Here is a 22,472-nt window from a genome sequence, read left to right as displayed (position 1 = left end):
AGTGTATTTAACATTTTTTTCTTTTGATAAAGAATGTCTTGTTGCGCCATGTTTGCTAGACTGAAAGTTTCCTCATCACGTGGTGAGACCCTCCTCTAATTCAATCTTTGTCTTTTGTCTTTGCTGCCTTGCAGGGTTGGTACAGTAGGCTTCACTAGACTTAGCTGCAACTCAGAATTTCTCCTCCAGCACCTGAGTAAATGCTGATGGTCTTGTGGAGAGTGGATTAAGAGTACGAGCTAAGTTCTCAATCCCAATTAAGAAGCGGAAAATTTAAACTGTCTTCAAAGTTTATCACAACCACCACCATCAAGACAGCAAACCAAAGGACAAAGACTTTGACCTGCTGTGTTGCTCTGTGTAGTCCAGTTCACGTATGGTTTACAGACTTGGCTGGGGTTACTAAAAATAAATAAAGTTGGACACTTCTGTCATTGGACGCTATTATTCACAAGTTACCAGAATGAGAGCTGTACTGGACACAGCAGACATTGCCATAGTGGCCCTGTATTTTATCCTGGTCATGTGCATTGGTTTTTTTGCCATGTGGAAATCTAATAGAAGCACCGTGAGTGGATACTTCTTGGCGGGGCGCTCTATGACCTGGGTAGCAATTGGTGCCTCTCTGTTTGTGAGCAATATTGGGAGTGAGCACTTCATTGGGCTGGCAGGATCTGGAGCTGCAAGTGGATTTGCAGTGGGCGCATGGGAATTCAATGCCTTACTGCTTTTACAACTTCTGGGATGGGTTTTCATCCCAATTTACATCCGGTCAGGGGTATATACCATGCCTGAATACTTGTCCAAGCGATTTGGTGGCCATAGGATTCAGGTCTATTTTGCAGCCTTGTCTCTGATTCTCTATATTTTCACCAAGCTCTCAGTGGATCTGTATTCGGGTGCCCTCTTTATCCAGGAGTCTTTGGGTTGGAATCTTTATGTGTCTGTCATCCTGCTTATTGGCATGACTGCTTTGCTGACTGTCACCGGAGGCCTTGTTGCAGTGATCTACACAGACACTCTACAGGCTCTGCTCATGATCATTGGGGCACTTACACTTATGATTATTAGCATAATGGAGATTGGAGGGTTTGAGGAAGTTAAGAGAAGGTACATGTTGGCCTCACCCGATGTCACTTCCATCTTATTGACATACAACCTTTCCAACACAAATTCTTGTAATGTCTACCCTAAGAAAGAAGCCCTGAAAATGCTGCGGAATCCAACAGATGAAGATGTTCCTTGGCCTGGATTCATTCTTGGGCAGACCCCAGCCTCAGTATGGTACTGGTGTGCTGACCAAGTCATCGTGCAGAGGGTCCTTGCAGCCAAAAACATTGCTCATGCCAAAGGCTCTACTCTTATGGCTGGCTTCTTAAAGCTCCTGCCAATGTTTATCATAGTTGTCCCAGGAATGATTTCCAGGATACTGTTTACTGATGACATAGCTTGCATCAACCCAGAGCACTGCATGCTAGTGTGTGGAAGCAGAGCTGGTTGCTCCAATATTGCTTACCCACGCCTGGTGATGAAGCTGGTCCCTGTGGGCCTTCGGGGCTTAATGATGGCAGTGATGATTGCAGCTCTGATGAGTGACTTGGACTCTATCTTTAACAGTGCCAGTACCATATTCACCCTTGATGTGTACAAACTTATCCGCAAGAGCGCGAGCTCCCGGGAGTTAATGATTGTGGGGAGGATATTTGTGGCATTTATGGTGGTGATCAGCATAGCATGGGTGCCAATCATCGTGGAGATGCAAGGAGGCCAGATGTACCTTTATATTCAGGAGGTAGCAGATTACCTGACACCCCCAGTGGCAGCCTTGTTCCTGCTGGCAATTTTCTGGAAGCGCTGCAATGAACAAGGGGCTTTCTATGGTGGAATGGCTGGCTTTGTTCTTGGAGCAGTGCGTTTGATACTGGCCTTTGCCTACCGTGCCCCAGAATGTGACCAACCTGATAACAGGCCAGGCTTCATCAAAGACATCCATTATATGTATGTGGCCACAGGATTGTTTTGGGTCACGGGACTCATTACTGTAATTGTGAGCCTTCTCACGCCACCTCCCACAAAGGAACAGATTCGTACCACCACCTTTTGGTCTAAGAAGAACCTGGTGGTGAAGGAGAGCTGCTCCCCGAAAGAGGAACCATACAAAATGCAAGAAAAGAGCATTCTGAGATGCAGTGAGAATAATGAGACTATCAACCACATCATTCCCAACGGGAAATCTGAAGACAGCATTAAGGGCCTTCAGCCTGAAGATGTTAATCTGTTGGTAACCTGCAGAGAGGAGGGCAACCCAGTGGCATCTTTAGGTCATTCAGAGGCAGAAACACCAGTTGACGCTTACTCCAACGGGCAAGCAGCTCTCATGGGTGAGAAAGAGAGAAAAAAAGAAACGGAGGATGGAGGTCGGTACTGGAAGTTCATAGACTGGTTTTGTGGCTTTAAAAGTAAGAGCCTCAGCAAGAGGAGTCTCAGAGACCTGATGGAGGAGGAGGCTGTTTGTTTACAGATGCTAGAAGAGACTCGGCAAGTTAAAATAATACTAAATATTGGACTTTTTGCTGTGTGTTCGCTTGGAATTTTCATGTTTGTTTATTTCTCCTTATGAACTTAAGGATATGGTGAGACACTAACTTAAGACAATACTGACTGGTCTTTGGGGAAAAAAAGTTATGTAACTGTTGCATCTCTCAGGCATTGTTTACGCTGTAGGTTTTAGCCAAATTTTACTTAGCAGAAAATCGTCTATTTACAAGACTTTATTTTCCCGGAGATGGATGAAAGTAAATCTTCAACTTAAGTGAAGCAAAACCTAACAGACTGAATTGTGCAAATGTGGTTTTAAATTTTGCATACCAAAGTAAGGAGAGACCAATTATTCTCACAGAGCACTTAGAGCAGAATATATGTTACGTTACCATGAATTAAGGTATACTGTCTGCACTGCCAAGTCTTGGCAGACCTTCTTACCCTGAAGTAGAAGATTTGCTCATTTCTAAATTTTTTTTCTGTCTCTGTAAGCCCTCCTACCATTAAGAAAAACTTATTTCTTAGACATTGTACAATTAGTTATGTACTGAAAATCGAATGTGCTTGTGTGATACTTGTTTCAGGACAAGTTTGTTTGCCAGGTTCATTTTGTTAGCATGAGCCTACGGATTCTGATTGCCAAAAGAAAGAATGTTTTCCTGTAGGTATTTTTGTACCACCAGTATGGAATGTTAGGGAAAAACTTTGTTCCAGTTCCTTTTTTTTTCTTTCTACTTTCAAGTTTAAGTGAACCATACTGAAATGACCAACAAGTCTGCCTGTAAAGTTACATGTCATGATTGTATTGTTAAATGACTATGGGGGAGAAAATGAAGTAAATGTTGCTGATGATCCCCATATTTATTGATCATATTAAGGTTGTTCATACAGTTTGGAAAGGACCAGCCCCTAAGCAGTGTTTAATTAACTTATGCTAATCAGATGATTACTCATATATTCTGCTAATTTTCTAGCTTTGTTCTTGTTATTTGGAAAAATTATTAGCCAAATGCCTTCCTAAGTGGATCTAGTTGGAAGATATGTCCGGAAACCTAAAGAAAAATTGACGCTGCCTTTGTGTGCTGGATTGCTCTACTTGATTAGATCATGATATATCAAGGTTGAATTTTTAGAGGGAAAATTTAATTCTCATATCTTATTGCATCTTTGCCGAGTTTTTCCCTGATTTTTCTTTTCCTCAAAAGACTTGCCATCTGTACACAACCTCTGTGTTTTTGTTATAGTGACTTAGAGCATGAGGATATTTCAATGCAAGCTGGCCATCAGTAACAGAAAACTCAGTGCGTACTTTGCTGTTGTTAGGTTGTCAATATAGTCTTTCTGTAGGATGGATAGCATGTTTGAGAGGTGCCAAACAAGAACTTTTGGGGTTAGTAGTGTGTCTTGTGGAGGGTATTACAGGACTGTGTAATTATAGGACTCTAACCTGACATGGCTTGGCACCCACTTGCAGCTAGTGGGTGGGTACAGGGTACAAAAGATGTTAGAGAAAAGCTCTGCAGATTATGTACTTCTGTGTCTTTGTGTGCTCAACACTGTCCTTTGTCCTCCATGAAAGATGAAGGAAGCAAATTATGTATGTACTTTCTTTGACTTTCTTTAATCTCTGATACTTTTTAGATTGCATGATTTTACTAGACTTGTATTTAGGGAAATTACTTTCATAAATACTTTTGTAGATTTTGAACTCAGTCTTGTTTTTAATTTTTTTGTAGTCTATAAACTAGTTTCATTATGATGGACTTGATTAGTCCAAAGTTAATTTTAGAGATCATCAGGTAGCGTAGTGTCTTCCCATGATCAGGAGGCTTTCTGATGGACTGAGTCTGTAAATGAAAAAATAATTTATGTATGAATAGCATGTATATCTGAAGAGCTTAGACTGCTAGAGTGCCTTGTAGAATTTTGTCAGTTTTATTCTTGAGGTTTATAATTTGGGGGCCAAATAGAGATCATCCTTTTCTTGTTTGGAGGTTGAGGCTGCGACATGTTCAAGGTTATGAAGTCTTATTTGGGAAGAACAGAAACCAGGTCTCCAAATCTGGTCTTATGGTTTGTTTAGATGTGTCTGCACAAATGGTTTGTCAATGTTTTGTCCTGTTTTCTCAAAGGAACTGTTCTTCCTTTGGGACAACCTTACGGTGTTTGGGAAAGTAATAAGATCCTGGATTTTTCAAATTAACATTAAGTTGTAAGAACTAAAATTTTCTTTGAACGACACTGCTTTTTAATTCGGTGATAATTGACATATTGGCTGGGCAGCCTTTCTGTCTCTTCCATATCCAGCGTAAATGAATAGGAGGTGTTTGTGATTTTTTTTTCCTCCCTTTATTTAACATTGAGTCCTAATAGTTTGGAGAATTAGGGTCCCTCTACCTTCTTTCTGCTCTTAGTAAGATACATAAGGTACATCATCTTGTGTCTGTGTGTATATAGCAGTAGGTCAAGTTTAGAGTACTAAAGTCTGTAAATAAGGAATGACTATTAGCATATTCATTAGAGTTGTTTATTCTTGCCAGTATAAACATCACTTTATTTAGACTAAAGTCCCTGAAGCTTGTCTTTCTTATTGCTTCCCAGTAATAGATAATGTGCTCGAGTAAGTTTGTGAATTGCTGATTGCAACTTCATTCAGGGACCAGTTTCCAGTCTATATTTCATTAGAATGATTGTTCCTGGAATGATACATGGACTGTCTTAAGCTAGCAAAGTATTCATACTTTACACTGATTAAATGGGTCCTAAATGATGACATTGGTCTTTAGACATTAACATGTGTATATTTTTATATTAGCTCAAGCTAAGGTTCAGAATTGAAGATTGATATTGACTAGAATAGCTAAAAGTCAAAATGAGGTGAGGACACTGGTCTTGGAAGGTAGAGAAAAATAAATGTCTTACCAGGTGTTAATGGTATCCCCAGTTCTTAGACTTTTGTCTTCTCAGGCAGTTTTCGTCCCAAGATCTGATGAGAAGGGCGTATTACATTGGTGTGCAGGATGATTATTGCGTATTTTGTGGGACCTCTAATTTCCCTGGTAATCTTTAAGAATATTCTGTTCTGCCACCCCCAGAGAGTAAACACTTGAGCCACTTTCTTCTTCACCAGCTATTCTTTCCCGGGGGTAATTATGCTTTGTCTTTAGATAAGAGAAGCATCAAGCAATAGCAGTGGTGCTGTGTCCTTTGGCCTAAATTCAATAGATCTTATCTCCTAGGGCTTCCTTTTCACTTGGCTCAAAGGATCTATTGTCTTTGGCACAAAGAGGCTGGCCAGGGTCATGTAGCCGTAGCTTTTAGGGATGGTACCTCAAGAAATTAGCTGGGACCTATCACTCTGAAACTTCACATTTTAAGAACTGAGTTGAGGGAGTTGTTATGCACTTCTGTAACCTGAGGCTAAGCAAGGGGTTCAGTCTTGTGAGGGCCAATTGAGTGTGTCTGTATTCGCAGTCCATGGCTTATTTCTCTATAGTGGGCATATGGATCTTCCCCTCTGACTTTGAATATCATTTGGTGTAGCCTATAGGTTATTTTCATTCTTTATCACCAAATAAAGTGGCTTACTGGCTACTCAGTTATTTGCTACTCAAAGGTTAGGTCTTCCCTGTTCCTGCTTGGCAGTGTTAAAGCTTACAGGGTTGCCTTATGTTGATTCCCCTGGCTCATTTTCATCAGAGGCATGATGACTGGAAGGGGATCACATGGGTCGCTGGTGGTGACACCTCACTATTTCCTAGGTTTGAGTAGAGAGATGTACACAACACTATTCCTGTTAAATTATGTGACCACAGAGACTTGCCAGGACAAAATTTTCCTAAGAAATCAGAAAAATGATTAAGTGAGATAAGTACCTGGGTGACACAGACATTAGCCCGTTGGTAAAAGACAACAAATATTAGTTTAAAATCTGCATATGCAGAATCATTTTCATTGGATTCTAGAGCTTGAAGCACCTTGATTCTCAGCTACTTTAAACTCCTCCCCATATAAATTAGGGCACTAATAAATAAGATTCAGCTTGTTAAACCCTGATTTGATGTTTGAGCATTATAAAGTACAAAGTTTGTTAATACAGTAGAGATAATTTAGTAGAAAAATGCTTTAACCTTCAATATTTGTAAGATTTTGCATTAGCCAGGTGCTAGGTTGTTGAAGGCATTTCATTGTTGATAATAGCCTGAGCAGACTTCTTTACAAATGGGATATATTTCTATATGTGTATATGCCCTCTTACCATTCAGAGAGACTGGTCTTTCTCTTTGTCTTCCTTCACATTACTGTGTCAGTTCTACACCTAGTCTTTTCAGCACTTAGCAAATTCAAATTTTGATTTGTCAGCTTAGTTCACTTTAAGGCATATTCGCATGATGTGTGAAAGTGCCATTTTGCCCCAGGATTGAGGACTTTTAGATCCAAATAATGATTCATTAAATATAATTATGCTTTAGGTATACTGAATTTCTGTTAGCTTAAAATGTTAATTCTCGAGAATGATTTTCTCACACTTTGTGTTGGCTAATAATAAAAGCACTATTTTATTCTCAGAATTCCTTTTTCAAAAATTAGGGAGAGAGCAGTAGTGATCATTTATGTGAGCCCCTTTGAAATGATGGTGTCAGAGTGCAGAGAAACAATGGAGTTTGTTTTGATGCCAAAAAAAGTTTTTTTTTTCAGTAAAAGTAAAAATTTGGGATTAGTTGGCATACAGAGGAACCCTTTTGTACTGGAAGGTATGGGGCTGGACTGTGAAAAAGTAATCTTTCGATTGCTAGACTTGGTTAACTTAGGACTGCAAATCTTTTTCTTCTCTCAAGGTCACTTAAAATGGAATGTTTTTGTCAGACTGTCCTCTGTTGGAGTACTTTAGCTGTTCAGCTACTTATAATTTTTTTATTTAAACTTCTCTCTCTCCGATGCTGAGAATAAGGCTTTAAATTACTGATTCACCTTTAAAGGAATGTTGTGAGAATTGATGTAATTTGTGTTTCTGTTTCCATCTAAACTTCTTTATAAAAAGAGGGATTAGTTTTTTTGTTTTGGGGTAAGCACCTAATTTATCTGGTAACCAACAACCCTAACCATTGGCATACAGTCTTTCATTCAGAAATAAACAAAAACTGTTTGGTGTATCTGTATGATTGCTAATCTTGTACACTTTACTTTTTGGGCAGTACCATTCATAGTCTGAGGCTGTTGACTTAAACCAATAACCTTACTTTATGTAATGACTCTTAAATTTGGTTACCTGGGTTCACAGCCTGCTTGAAGAGAAAGGATGCTAGAATAAAGTAAGCAGCTGAAGAGCAAGCAAATCAAGACAAAACACAGTGGTCTCAGATTCTTAGTAGTGTAGGAACAGTGGTTTTGCTCCGTACCACCGAAAAGCACTGTAACATAATTGTTGCCCATGATACTGAAGCTCTACCCCTCACTTCTAGGTTGTTTACATTCAGAGCTCTATTAATAAGAGGAATACTTATTACAGTGAATTTGACAACAGCACAAGTTGGCAGTAGCTATCCCCAACCTAATTTATCTTAGTAAATTCACCCTGTTTCCTAGTGCTTCTGGATAAAAGGATAAAAGTGTTTACTTTTTATTGCTCTTGGACAGAGTAGTCTAGATAAGTTTTCAATTTATCAACGTAGCTTAGACTTTTGTAAGTGGAATGTTCACTAGTAACTCATCTTTTTGTTGTTATAATTGGAAATAGAAACGAGGCTTATTGCTATTGTAGAAATCCCAAACTGGCAAAGGCCAGTATATGTAGTATTCCATAATATAACCAGCTTATGAAATTTACGTGTTTGGATTAGTGCCTTCTGGTTACCAGTATTGACTCTGCTTGTTTGCACCTTTCCGTTCTTAACAGAAAATTTGTATTTGTTATTCCTTTTAAATTTTGTCATAACTAGTGAAGGAAGTAAAAAAAAAACACACACACATGCATTATATTTACATACTTTACTTGCAGCCTTTATTTAGTTTCAATGAAACCAAGTAGTTCTGTATTTGTGTTGCAGCCTAAATGTTGTTTCTTTTATATCCATAATTAAAAATTTAAAGTTACTTATGTTCTGTGATCTTAATTTTGTTGTTTTTCCATTGTAGGTTGATAGGTATATCTGAGAACAGGTACGTGACAACAGTTTATATTCCATGATAGAAAGCTAAAGTCCATAGAAAGCACAAAATCATGTTCACACATTAGTGTATCCACACATAGAAAGCACAAGACTAATAGTATTCTCTGTATCCCGTAAGTGCCAGTCACCAGGTATTTGTCTCAGAGTTGCTATGAGGACTACAGTATTGATAAGCCCAAGACAATGCAGTATCTAAACTGGTCCTAATTGTAAGGGATCCAAAGGAATGATCTCAGTAAGTTTGTACCACATTGATAGAGGGAGAGAATATAAATGTCAAGAATGCCAAAATTATATTTGGGGGTTACTAGCTAAAATGGGGTTTGAGGACTTTTTACTGCAACCTGAAACTGGAGACACAGGATGGATGTCTAGGTTTTTGGTGGGTGAAACAGGTGACACATTTCTGCTTTAAGCTGTAGTGTCATTGGAGTTTTTTGTAAAAAAAACTTAAATCTTTTAAGAAATATTACCTCTTATCAACAGTGCCCCCCCCAAACATGCAGAAAGTCATACTTTTAACAGGGCAAATACTACTCGTCTTTGATTTTTTTGTGTACTTTTGTATGTGAGAGATGAAGTTACCTTTATTTTTTTCCTATACTTGACTGTGCTTCATTTTAATAAAGGATAATTTTATCTGAGTGTTCTGAGCATCAAACTAATTGTGAAGCAGATTTGCTAGAGGTGCTACTTTGCTTTTCACAGTGGGATGGAGAGGATTCTTTCACTTGTCCCATTAACCCTCTTCTAGTCTAGATGAGATGAAATCTGTTAATGTGTGTGCAAAAGAGAACGTATATTCTTCTACTCAGCATTGCCCTTTTCCACCTCCTCACTTCACCTCTGAGTAGCTTGTTTATCAAGAATGAATGAATGTCTTTGTCTTAAATTTTGCCCATGTGTTAAAAGATGTAATTCTCAGAGTGGGAGAGAAGTGACTACCTTTGTTCCTACTCTTATATAATTATCTCTTTAGGGAAAGACTTGGTCAACTCTAATATATCTATAAGGAAGACTATATCTGGTGTGGACTAATATGAGATGTTTTAGAAGAGTTAACCTGAACACTTTGAGGGAGAGATTATTCTTGCCAGCAAAAAGCTAGCCAGGTATGAGCCTACCACATTATTTGAGAATATCAAACCTCAGGCCTGGGGGGATGAGGGGAAGAAGAGTACCAGAAATGCAGGAAAAAGAAGTTTGAGTAACATCCTTGGCTTAGCAACATGTGATAATGCAAAGCTGTTACAACCTGTTAATCCTACATACTATGTGTTCTGTACCTTTACATGTTTTTAAATTTAAGATAGTTTGTTAGAAGTGTACAAAAGAATGCTTCTGGAGATTTCTTTGGCAGAAATGCCTTTCATTTATAATTTCATGGAGAACTGCTTTAATTAGCCTAGGTGAAAAGTAGTCCTAGCAGTGTAAATATGTATAATTAGAGTTTTCTAATTTCACTGTGAGATCTCTAACTTTTGAGTGGCAAACAGATCAAGTCTTTTGCTCATAGACTTTTCTGTGGGGTTATTAAAATGCAAAAGCTTTATTTTTTTTAAATAATGCCATACTCCGTTAGTGTCAGATGATGGTATGGAATTTGTTCCCTTGCTTTCCCCCACTGTTACTGCTTCAGTTTCTAGATTGCCAGCAGAGTTCAGAAGTAGAGCAGGGATTTACCCATTCTTTGCTTGGACATTCCATTTTCTTTTGTCCAGACCCATGTTGGCAATCACGTATGAACTGTGTTACACTTCTCAGTGCTTTTTTTTTCTTTTTGATAAGATGGATATCAAAAATAGTTGCTGTGCAAAAGTTAGTAGTCTTCTTCAAGAAGAAAACCAATTCTTTTTCTAATAATACCTGTGAAATTGCTTCATTCATTCATTTATTTTTAAGCCAAATGTCAGCAGAGTGCTGCTGCTTTTATCTAGTAATTTTGATATGTAAGTATTAATGCATTTTTAAAAGATGTCTACATTGAAAAAATGTTCATCCCAGTGTCCTGCTTATGATGTTTTGTTCAGATTTTTTGTAAGAGACCAGTTAGTACACTGGGGGTGCGTGTTGTGTACATGTGTCATTTTTGTTAGACATTGTTGACCAAATGTGATTATAAATGAAGTTGATGAACATTAATTTTGTTATTAGTGAGTTTTTTGAATTGTAAGTGGATTTCCAGTTTACCCTCTGTTGTTCACAGCTTTTTTAAGATTTGACTAATTGGATCCATCTCATTGTACAGTGTTTTAGTTGCAAACAGAAAGTAGAATTTGGTATAAAGCAGGTTATTTCTATATTGAAAGGAGTACAGTTGAAATTGTGGATTTAAGATTGTTAAAATCATGACAATTCTAACTTGTCTATTCTAACCTACTGTGTACAATCTGATTTTTTAAAATTGTAAACATGTATGATCTTGGTTTCATGTGTTTTTGAAAGTGTTATTGTTTAAAAAATGAAAAAAAAAAAGCATATCTGCTAAAGAGCTGTCAGTTTTCATTACTGACTCTGTAAAATACACTGTTCCTTGTGTACTGTGTGTTATTTTGCCAGCTGCTGCATTAGCCTTCAGAAGTATTTGGAAACTTAAGATGAACTACATTTCTTGCAAAGTACATTCCTTTCTGTGGTATTTTGTCCTGTAACTGAAGTATAGTAATTATTTTATGGAAATGTTAGCAATTCTGTACCAACTTTGAATAAAATGAAAAATTTATATTTCTGTGACTAAGTATTTTCAGTATGAACACCTCCACAATGTAGTGTTCTGGGTCTCAGAGTTGAAAAAGAGTTTGTACCTCAGTTTCTTTTGCCCTTCGCCCATGAATGGTTTCCAGTGAGTTTCCCTCTACTAATTTTTGACATTTTAAATCTTTGTAAACACTGACTCACAGGTATTGACTGAGAATAGGATTATATGTAAAACATAGAGTAAATTAAAATATTCTTAATTTTTTCACTTCTAATTTTGAAATTTCAAGTTACAGGAAAGTTGTTAAGAATGGAATGAGGAATTTAGGACTTGACTTCATCCAGGCTCACCAGGGGTTAACATACTGCCTGCCACATTGGCTTTGCCATTCTTCTGAAGCATAAATATTTTTTCTGAACCATTTGAGATACTATTTGCAGACATCGTTCCCCTTTACTCCCTGAGTACTTTGTGTGTATATTTCTTAAGAACAGTCACTCATAATTATCAAACTCTGGACAGAAACAGTGATTTTGAATCAAAAGACTATTCAAATATTCCTGGGTCTAGTAATGTCTTTATAGCAGGTTTTCCCCCCCTTTCAGAAGCCAGTTCATTGCATTTAGCTTTTATGTCTTTTGCCCCCTTCAATCTGGATCACTTACTGGCTTTTGTCTTTCACAGTACTGACTTTTTTTTTTGGTGGGGGTGGGGCGGGAAATGTGACTTGCTCTGTCACCCAGGCTAGAATACAGTGGTGTGATCTTGGCTCACTGCAGCCTCTGTCTCTGAGCAATTCTCGTGCCTCAGCCTCTTGAGTAGCTGGGATTACAGGCTCTCGCCACCACACCTGGCTAATTTTTGTAGTTTTAGTAGAGATGTGGTTTTGCCATGTTGGCCAGGCTGGTCTTGAACTCCTGACCTCTCAGGTGATCCCACCCTCCTTGGCTTCCCAAAGTGCTGGAATTACAGGCGCGAGCCACCATGCCCAGCCTGTATTGACATTTTTAAAGTAATACAGGCCAATCATTTTGTGACTGTCCCTTTTCAGTTTGGGTTTATCTGTTCCCTCTTGATTAGATTCACAGTATGCATTTTTGGCAGAAATACGAAAGTGATGCTACACCCCTAAAGCTTCACATTAGGAGGACAACACATTGGATGTGTTGTCCCATTATCGTTGATAGTAACTTTGATACTTGGTTAAGGTGGTGTCCACCAGGTTTCTCCCATGTTACTATTTTTTCCCTTTGGTAATACGTAATTAGTGGGGGGATACTTAAAAACCATGTAACTAACCTATTTCTCATCAAACTTGAACCCCTAGTTTTAGCATCCATTTATCTAGGAATCCTGCCTAAGTTGTTACTATGATGGCTATTTTCTAGCCTTTTTTTGATGGGGAGGATACTGAACTCAAGAGCTTCCCCTTTTCCCGTCCATTTGTCAGTATGAACTCCTGGATTATTTTGTTCAGTGAGTTATTATTCATGATTATTTTGCTTAGATGTTTCCAGATTTAGCTGGTTTCTTTATCTATAGTTTCTTTGTCCTTTGTGATGTTTCCCTCAATTCTTGAGTGCTTTGCATTTTCCAGTGCAGTAAGATGTCCTGGGTACACCGTGTCATTTCCTTGCCTCAGTCTGGGGATTGGGCATTTAGTAAGAGTGGCTTGGAGTACTCACTGCTGTAGGGGTCTCATGACTTCTGGCCCCTTTCAGCGTACAGAACTAGGAAATACGCATAGAGTCACATGTCTTTTTAAAATTATTTTTATTCTTTATTTTTTTATTTTTTATTTTTATTTTTTGAGATGGAGTCTGGCTCTGTCTCCCAGGCGGGAGTGCAGTGGCACAATCTCGGCTCACTGCAAGCTCCACCTCCTGGGTTCATGCCATTCTCCTGCCTCCGCCTCCCGAGTAACTGGGACTACAGGTGCCTGCCACCACACCCGGCTAATTTTTTGTTTTTTTAGTAGAGACCGGGTGTTTCAGTCAACAATGGATGACATATATGATGGTGGTCCTACAAAATAATGGAGCTGAAAAGTTTCTATAGCCTAGTGACCTTGTAACGTACCATAACATGTTACTCCTGTTGGTGGTGGTGCTGGTGTAAACAAACGCTGCTGCCAGGGATATGAAAGTGGACGGTAATGTCTTAAGCTTTCACGCTCACTAACCACTCACTCACCCAAAGCAACTTCAGTCTTGCCAGCTCCATTCATGGTAAGTGCCCTTTATGGGTGTACCATTTTTTATCTTTTATACCATATTTTGACTGTACCTTTTCTGTGCTTAGATGCTCAAGTACTTACCGTTGTTGTGCAGTTGCCTACGGTATTCCCTGCAGTAACTGCGTGGGTTTGTAGTTTAGGAACGGTAGGCTACACCACATAGCTTAGGTGTGTAGTAGGGCACACCATCTAGGAGTGTGGAAGTACACTTTATGATCGTACAAAACAAAACTGCCTAACGACACATTTCTCAGAGCATGTTCCTGTCGCTAACTGTGCATATCTACAGATGCCTCCAGTTCTAAACCAACTCCAGTGGTTTCTTCTTAGCCTTCCCTCGGTGTTTGTATTTCTCTTCTGCAGCAGTGAGAAATCTGATGATATTGATGCAGCTCATTTTGTTGAATCCTGTAACACCTTAGAATTAATTTTTGCATGGATAGTCTTTATTCTACCTCATATTTGTTTACAAGTTTGGCTGAATGTAGAATTCTACCTTCCGAAATTTGAAATCATAAGACCATAGGAATTTTCTAGCCTCTAGCCTCCGTGCTCTGAAGTTTCAGTTAGGTGCCTTGACAGAAGCTTTTCTTGGACAGTGCTGGCCCTGGCAGGGTTCTTTCAGAACGGCAGCTCCGCTTGGGGACTGTGATTCTCCCTGCTCTCTTCTGCTTAGAGCCCCTATTGTTTAGCTCTTGGACCTCCTTGACTGGTGCATTTGGTTTCATGCCTTTGCTCTTAATTTTCATCTCTTTTTGCTCTTTCTAGGGCAGTTTCTAAACTTTATCTTCCAACCCTTCTGTTGAAAAAGAAGAAAGTTTCTGTCAAGTTTTTCAATTTTAAGAGCTCTTTTGTTCCCCAAATCTTTTTTTGTAGTCTCTTATTCTTGTCTTATATCTTGTGTCTTCTCATCTCTGAAGGTACTGTCATCTTCCATTCCCGCGTTATTTACTTCAAGATAGTTTTTTTCTGTGTTAATCTTCCATGTTAAAGGCTTTTCTCCGATATATGCTGATCTGCTTATTTTTAATAGGGTGGAGCATGCTGACATCACGCTTGGGCCTGCAACGGCCTGGCCGTGTGTTGGGTTAAGTCCTGTGATATCTTTAGAATAAGTCAGGCTTTCCACAGAATGTTTTGAGTTTTAAACTGAAGGGTAAAAGGCCTTTTGCCATGATTGTGAGAGCCAAGTGGGGAAGGAACACAGGGGCCCCAGCATTCACAGCGTGCATTTTTTCCTTAATCTCTTCTTGGTACAGTACTGCCATTTAGAGCTGTGCCTGTGCCCTCCAGTGCAGAGCCCTCTTCTATCTGCCACAGAGTATAAACCTTCAGATACGCATCTCAGGATCCAACTAGTCCTTCAACTTTTGACCAATTGTATTTATTTTAGTGTCACTTCACCCCCACTTCCCAGAGGTGCCCGGTGTTGGTTTGGTTGATTCTTAGTTTTTCCCATTGTTGATTTTCTACTTCTGCTTCCTTTCTTCCAAAATATTATTGCTGCTGTTTCTTCTCGTATTCCTGTAAGGTTGTACCTGGAAAAAAAAAAAATCCTGCACAATAGGTGCATCAAAACATCCCATTGTTTACTTTGAATATGTATCATTTTTATTTGACAATCATACCTCCATAAAGCTGAAAAAAATCTCTTTACAGTAGTTCTAGTAGGTTTTCAGGTGGGAGCTAATTAGGTGCTTGTGTTGAATCCTCTGTCTTGCCTGGAAATTCTGGTACTCATTCTTTAACCTTTCAAAGGTTGAAATTGCAGAGCCTATTGCCCATTTCTGCGCTTCCCTGAGATAACATGTTGACTACCAGAAGCACAGTTGGAGTTTTAAAATTCTGCTTATTTCTAAGTGCAAAATGATGAAAATTGTTCACATTTCAAAGGAGCCTTAAAAACTGTGTAGTTGGCTGGGCACAGTGGCTCCTGCCTGCAATCTCAGCACTTTTGGGAGGCTGAGGCTGGTGGATCACTTGAGCCCAGGAGTTCGAGACCAGCCTGGGCAACATAGCAAAACCCCTTATCTACAAAATACACAAAAGTTAGCCACATGTGCTGATGCACACCTGTAGTCCCAGCTGCTCAAGAGGCTGGCTACTGAAGAGGCCGAGGCGGAAGGATTGCTTGAGCCTGGGAGGTTGAGGCTACAATGAGCTACTGTTGTGCCACTGTACTCCAGCCTAGGCAACAGCGTGAGATCTTGTCTCATTAAAAAAAAAAAAATAAGACTGTATAGGTGATTCTTTTATACAGTGTGTGAATACCACCCATCAAAGCTATTTTATTGTTTTAACATACTCTATAAAATGACACATGTACAGTGTAATAAACACAGTTTATTTGTGGTAGTTCTGTAAATTTACCTCGAGGGCTGCATGAGTGAATTCGGAATCATTGGCCCTTGCGTTAGATTCCTTCCAGTGTATGGTCGTGTCATTTTTGTCAATCAGTACATGACCTTGATTTATGTATGTTTCTGTTTAAAGACACCATAGTTACTAATTGTCGATAACATTGATAACAATGATAATTTTGTGCTCAAGACCCATAGCGCTAGAACTCATGCCTACATGAAGCTTATCTAGCATAAATTTTTTCCCTAAGGCACATCACATCCTTAAGCTTAGGAACACTAGACAGCCCTTCAGCACTACACTTGGGAGCCATTTTAAAAAACAAAATGACCCCCAGAAAGCACACATGCAGAAAACATGGTACTAAATAGACGGCAAAAGGACACTTGTTTATGATATGTGAGCTGAAACGAGGGCAGGACATTGCCTTTTTCTACCTCAGATGGGAATGTGTACAATAAGCAACTGTAATTTTGCACCACACTCTGCACGTGTGCATATCTACAGATGACTGCGGTATTGCTGGGAGTATTGATTTGGGGGCTACAAATAAATTCTATCAAGTAGGCAAATTGGCATATATGGATTCCATGAGTAACGAGAATCACTTGTAATTGTGAAGCAAATACCTATGTCACCACACCACCCATAGGAAATAGAACATAACCAGCACCACCACCCCCTTCCCACCAAGGAGACTCATTCCACTTTCAGAAAGTTCTAAACTTTAAGGGATTTTCTGATTGACCTTAAATCTGTCTCTGGCTTTTACTCCCAAGTTCTGCCTCTGAAGTGTTGTCCCCTCCCCCACTTTTATTTGAAGAGAAATGTTGAAGATAAATGTGCTCCGAAGTCTCAAAATCAGACAGCATGTTCTTCACTCTGGGTGTACAGCACAGGGCATAGATTTCAGACCCTTCGCCATCTTGCTCTTCTGTTTTTTCCTCTGGATAACTTCGAGGCAGTTGAGGTTCCTTTTCATATGTGGCCTCCATGTTTCAGTAATTGAGGAGAGACACTGCTAATAGTGCAACAAAATGAGAGCCACCATTCCCTAGGGCTTGCCCCCTTTCCAAGTCTAATTTGGAATCTTACTGGCACACCCTAAGGTAGGCCCCCTGTAAAGTCCTGTTGTCTCTTCATAGGGCTTGCTGACTCCGTTTCCAGTTTTCCATGGCTTTTCAGAGTTGAGGTTTTTTTGTTGCTGTATTGTTCCCCATGTGCTTCAGGAGTTGAACACCCATTGGGTTTTGTATTTTAATCCCAAGAATTTTTAGAAGTTTGGATATACTGTTAAGCGTTTCTGCCTGTGCCTTAACCTTTGTTTCTGTCTTTTGTCTTATTATTTCTAGTTCTTTTACACTGCATCTCTCCTTTTGACTAGTGGGATGTGTATTAACTTCATTATGCATCTCAGTCTTTCAAAAAATATTCTGTTTTCCTCTTTGCAGTGAAGATCTTTTAAATTTTATGACTCAGTATAATCCTTTCTTCCTTTCTAGTTGTATTAAGTACAGTTAGCAACTTTTATTTCTCAATTTTCTATTTATTCTTTGACTTATATAGTCATCAAACATTTATTGAACATGTATTGTAAGCCAGGTTCTTTGGACCTCCAGCATCTAATAACCATGAGTAAGAAGCAGCCTTGAAGAGGTTTAAGCATGGGGACAGACTCCTAAATAATTACACTTGCAAGATGTATGTGGAATGAGAGAGATACCTACGGGGTTACAGAAGAAAGGCACATTTATAGAAAGTAGCTCGATCTTTTTGAAAAAACAGTTTCATTGAGATAAACTTCATATATCTTACAATTCCCCCATTTGAAGTGTACAATCCAGTGGTTTTTAGTTTGTTCAGAGTTGTGCAACCATCACCACAGTCAGTTTTAGAACATTCATAATCATTAGTCGTCACTCCCCAATTCTCCCTCCCCACACCTATTCTCTTCCCACTATCCCCTGGCCCAGACAATTACTCATCTACTTTCTGTCTATATTTGTCTATTCTGGACACTTTAAAAACTATTCCTCCATCTGTGATTATATATCATTTGACTGTCAGCTCCCAGTCCCCCCTCCCCATAACCACCTAAGCCTCTGGTAACCACCATTCTACTCTCTACTTCTATGAGACCAACTTTTTAAAATGTCATGAGTGAGATTGTACAGTATTTGTCTTTCTTTGCCTGTCTTACTTCATTTAGCATAATTCAGAGAAACACAAAACCACATTGAGGCTGGGCATGGTGGCTCATGCCTATAATCCCAGCACTTTGGGAGGCTGAGGTGGGTGGATCACTTGATGTTAGGAGTTCGAGACCAGGCTGGCCAGCATGGTGAAACCCCGTCTCTATCAAAAGCAAAAACAAACCACATTGAGATATCACCTCATACCTGTCAGGATGGCTATTATGAAAAAGACAAAATACAAATGTTGACGAGGATATGGAGAAAAGAAACTGTTGCACACTGTTGTTGGAAATAAATTAGTGCAACCATTGTCGCAAACAATATGGAGATTTCTCAAAATATTAAAAATAGAATGACCGTATGATCCAGCAGTCTTACTACTGGATAAACAGAATAAAATCGGCATCGAAGAGGTATCTGTATTCCTGTGTTCGTGCAACACTATTCACAGTAGCTGAGATGTGAATCAACCTAAGTGTCCATCAGTGGATGAATGGATAAAGAAAGTAAGGTATATATACACAATAGAATACTCTTCAGCCATAAAAAACGAAATCCTGTGCAACAACATGGATGAGCCTGGAGAACATTATGTGAAGTGAAATAAGCCAGACACAGAAAGACAACACATGATCTCCCTCATATGTGGCATCTGAAAAAGTAGCTGATGCATGTTTTTATTCCTGTAATTCCTTTGTGTTTGTGCCCTTTCTCTTCCCTGCTCTGCAGAGTAGAGCAGTTCATTAGGCGCCTTCCTCCCACCACTTGAATTTGAGCAACACTGCAGTTGGCCTAGTTTATGGACATGCTTTTGGTCTGTTTAGCAAATTATGCAAATCTGACTTTCTTGTCAAAGTCCATGTTTGTCATTCTATGAATGTATGATTTTAAGAACTTCTCTTAACCCAGTTCACCAGGTGATATTTTTGCTAAACTTTACATGGGTATGTAGAAGATTCATTTTCTTATAAACCTTTTGTCTCTACCATCTAAATCTTTGGTTGACTGCTCCCTCCCCTGGTTTTCTTGTCATACTAGTGCTGTCTCCCTTCTACCCTGTGAAGAGGTTGAAATATAAGGCGAAGGCAGGGAACTGAATTGTGCATGAAGGCGCGCAATCAACAAGGCAGGTGGCTCAGTAATGCCTACCTGATTCCTGTTCCCACTATCCATTTCACAAGCTTAGGCATTTCCTTTCCTTTACTTGCTGTCATAGTAACCAGGACTCCTGCCAATCTTCCCGTTTATCTTTTATCTGTGAGTGCATCTGAAGGGGGATGGGGAGTATAGAAATGGAAACCTCTCAGCAAGAGGATCATGGACTTTAAAATGTCCTCAGAATAGCAAGCAGAGTACCCTCATTTTGGCTTGTTTCTAGCTGATGCAGTAGTATTTACCACAAATACAGGGGTTGTCATTTCTCCATTTCACATTCAGACAAGAGTCCAATATTGTTGGTGAGAAAGAGTGAAACTTTTATGTTCCTTAAATTAGTGTTGGAGAAGATCGTTGCTTTAAAATCTTTTACAAACTGCAATTCAGCCAGAGTCATTCATCTTTGGGAGGATGAGAAGCCAGCTAGCTTCCTACCGGAGTGTGGTTCTCACTTTTGTTTGCACCTGGGGAGCTTTAAAAAAAATCTTAGTGTCCAGGATTTTTGAATCCGTAAGCCAATTGAATTGAAATATCTGAGGGTAAGATGCAGGCATCTTTATTTTTAAAGCGCCCAGGTGATTCCAGTGCTGAGGAATTCCTTGGTGATTTCTCCTCTTATCCTTTGACTTACCCAAAATCATGAAAGGAATGATTGATTATATGCAAGTGAGCCCCCAAATTTGTCCTTAAATGAGTGACATTTGAATGATACTCTTTGATTTGAAACCTCAGAGATTAGTTGATTAAAGAACAAAGGTATATTATCATTGAACTACAGAGATTAATGTTAACCAAGGCACATGACTAATACATAGCTGACAACTAGTAAGTTCACACAAGGTTGGATCTCCTATAATTATGTCTTCCCTCTTGCCCAGTGCGTTCGTTTTTTTAAAATGTATTCGCTCATAGCCTTTTGATTCCGATGCTGATATTGATGGCTTAGCATGCACTTGGTGCAGGCGCCCCTTGGATGGGTAAGTGTAGTTTATGACTTAAGGGCATTTTGCCTACCTTGCAGCTCAAGTTGCTTTACTGCTCAGTCATCTGCTTTTTACCTTTGCAAATTCAGCCATGCATTATCTCACTGAGAAGATAACGATGCCTCTGCCTTGTTCTTGGGTCCTTCGTTTTGGCCCAGGATTAATCTGTGCTGAACTCAGATCAGTTACTGGACCAGTCATTGGCTTCTTGCTCCTGTTTTCTTTTTAACCTCTATTCTTCGCTGAGTTCTTTTTGTTTTCATCATGTAGCCCAAAGAATACTTCTTAATGTTGGATTTCCCAGGTCTCAAGAACCTTATTCCTGGCCATATGGCCGTAGAATGGGCAGGCTCCTGTTTCCACATCCCTTGGCTTCATTGGCCACTGTGGTGTCAGGGCCAGATTGGTCTTGTCCTGTCACGTCTTTTTGGTGCGCTCTGATTCTGGGACCAGTACTTCTGGATCACAGTTTTTCCTCTCATTCCCCAAGAGACAGAGTAACCAGTTGTAATAATTAATGATGCTGGAAGTACCAGCTTGCAAGGCTCTTTCAGTAACCTCTGGAAGCCACGTATTTATACCTCTCTGATTATTACTATATTATTAAAAGCCTGGATGGACATGGAGTCAGTGAATGAGTTTTCAGTGTTCAAGTGTAGATCTGGGACTTGAAGACAGGATTTACAAATTATGGCATCCGTGGCAAGATAGTGGTTGGGATAGACTTAGGAGAAGAAATTCTTTTAAGGAAAAATTGAATTTGTTTCAAAAGAAGTTTGTCTCTGAAACACCTTTTTAGTTGCTCATCATAAAGGAAATCAGGGTGTAAAAAAAAAAAAAAAAGGAATACTCCACTTGTTTTACTATCTAGGGAAGACTAATACCTTGCATAGTCATCCATACTTTTTCCATGTTTGTCTACATAGTCCTTTTTTCTTTTGGAAAATATATGGATGTACTCTCCATGCTGATTTTATTTTATTAAAAATGTGTTTATGCCAGTATGTGAGGATCATTCCCCACCCCAACCCCGAAAGGGTTTCACTCTGTTACCCAGGATAGAGTGTGGTGCCACAGTCATGGCTCACTGCAGCCTCATCTTCCCTGGTCTCAAGCAATCCTCCTATCTTAGGTCCCTGAGTAGCTGGGACTACAGGTGTGTCCCCACCATGCCCAGCTAATTTTTTGTGTGTGTGTGTGTGTTTCGTGGAGATGGAATTTAACCATATTGCTCAGGCTGGTCTCGAACTTCTGGGCTCAAGTGATCTGCCCGCTGCAGCCTCCCAATCATCCATGTTTTTTTTTTTTTTTTTTTTTTAAATTTCTGTAGGTGTTTTTGGGAACAGGTAGTGTTTAGTTACATTGATAAGTTCTTTAGTGGTGATTTCTCAGATCTTGGTGGATTTTTTAAATGGTTGTATAGTACTTACTCAATCAGTGGAAATCATTTATTGAACCAGTCTCCTATTGGACAGTTAGATTTCCATTCATTCACTATCGTAATAACTTTATGAAGAGCATTTTTCATAGCTAAGTCTGGTACATTGGTATGGTAGTTTTCTTAAATTCCTAGAATGCCGGGTCTGTCCCGCAGACCCTGGCCTATGGATGAAATGAGTACTCAGACACAGGTATGCAATGTAAGAGCAGCTAGTTGACTGCCTGGCTTTAGTGGCCAGAGCAGCCCCAAGAAGCTGGAGCTGCTTGGTTTTGTTCAGTGCCCACACAAGGCTGAAAACCTAGAGCAAACACAACCTGTAGGTAATTAACACTTGTTGCTTCCCTTTCAGAGAACGTCATGTGGGCGACGATCAAAGGTCAGTTCCCGGTCAACATAAATAAGCCTGTTTGAGATAAAATTCCCCTACACTGCCTTGTACCTACTCCTTGGCCTCTGCCTCAGGGTTATAGAACTGCTGCCTTCAGCTGTTCTCCCCTTGGGCTCTGCAGAACCTTCCAACCTTTCAGAAGGTTTGGGTCCTTTCCCTATAGTTTTTCCCACCACTCTGACTGATCCCCCACACTAGAAGTCGCTGTGGGGTTAAAGGTATACACATTTTAAGTTAATATACGTTGCCAACTTGCCTTCCAGAAAGTTTACATTTTTTACCAACAGTGTAGGTGAGTGTTTGA

General features: G+C 39.5%; 2 protein-coding genes across 2 annotated transcripts in view; both read left to right on the top strand.

The window, feature by feature from the left end:
• The window catches only part of SLC5A3 (solute carrier family 5 member 3), a 32,442-nt gene extending 21,009 nt beyond the window's left edge, over positions 1-11,433 (top strand). The window contains exon 2 of the mRNA XM_028845332.2: positions 135-11,433. Coding sequence (XP_028701165.1) covers positions 464-2,620 — 2,157 coding nt within the window. The 5' untranslated portion in view covers positions 135-463 and the 3' untranslated portion in view covers positions 2,621-11,433. The remainder of the gene's footprint in view (positions 1-134) is intronic.
• The window catches only part of MRPS6 (mitochondrial ribosomal protein S6), a 67,479-nt gene that overhangs the window by 21,009 nt on the left and 23,998 nt on the right, over positions 1-22,472 (top strand). The window lies entirely within an intron of this gene.

Source organism: Macaca mulatta, chromosome 3, assembly GCF_049350105.2.
Source record: "Macaca mulatta isolate MMU2019108-1 chromosome 3, T2T-MMU8v2.0, whole genome shotgun sequence".
NCBI classification, from domain to species: Eukaryota; Metazoa; Chordata; class Mammalia; order Primates; family Cercopithecidae; genus Macaca; species Macaca mulatta.
This window is presented reverse-complemented; position numbering and strand designations above follow the sequence as displayed.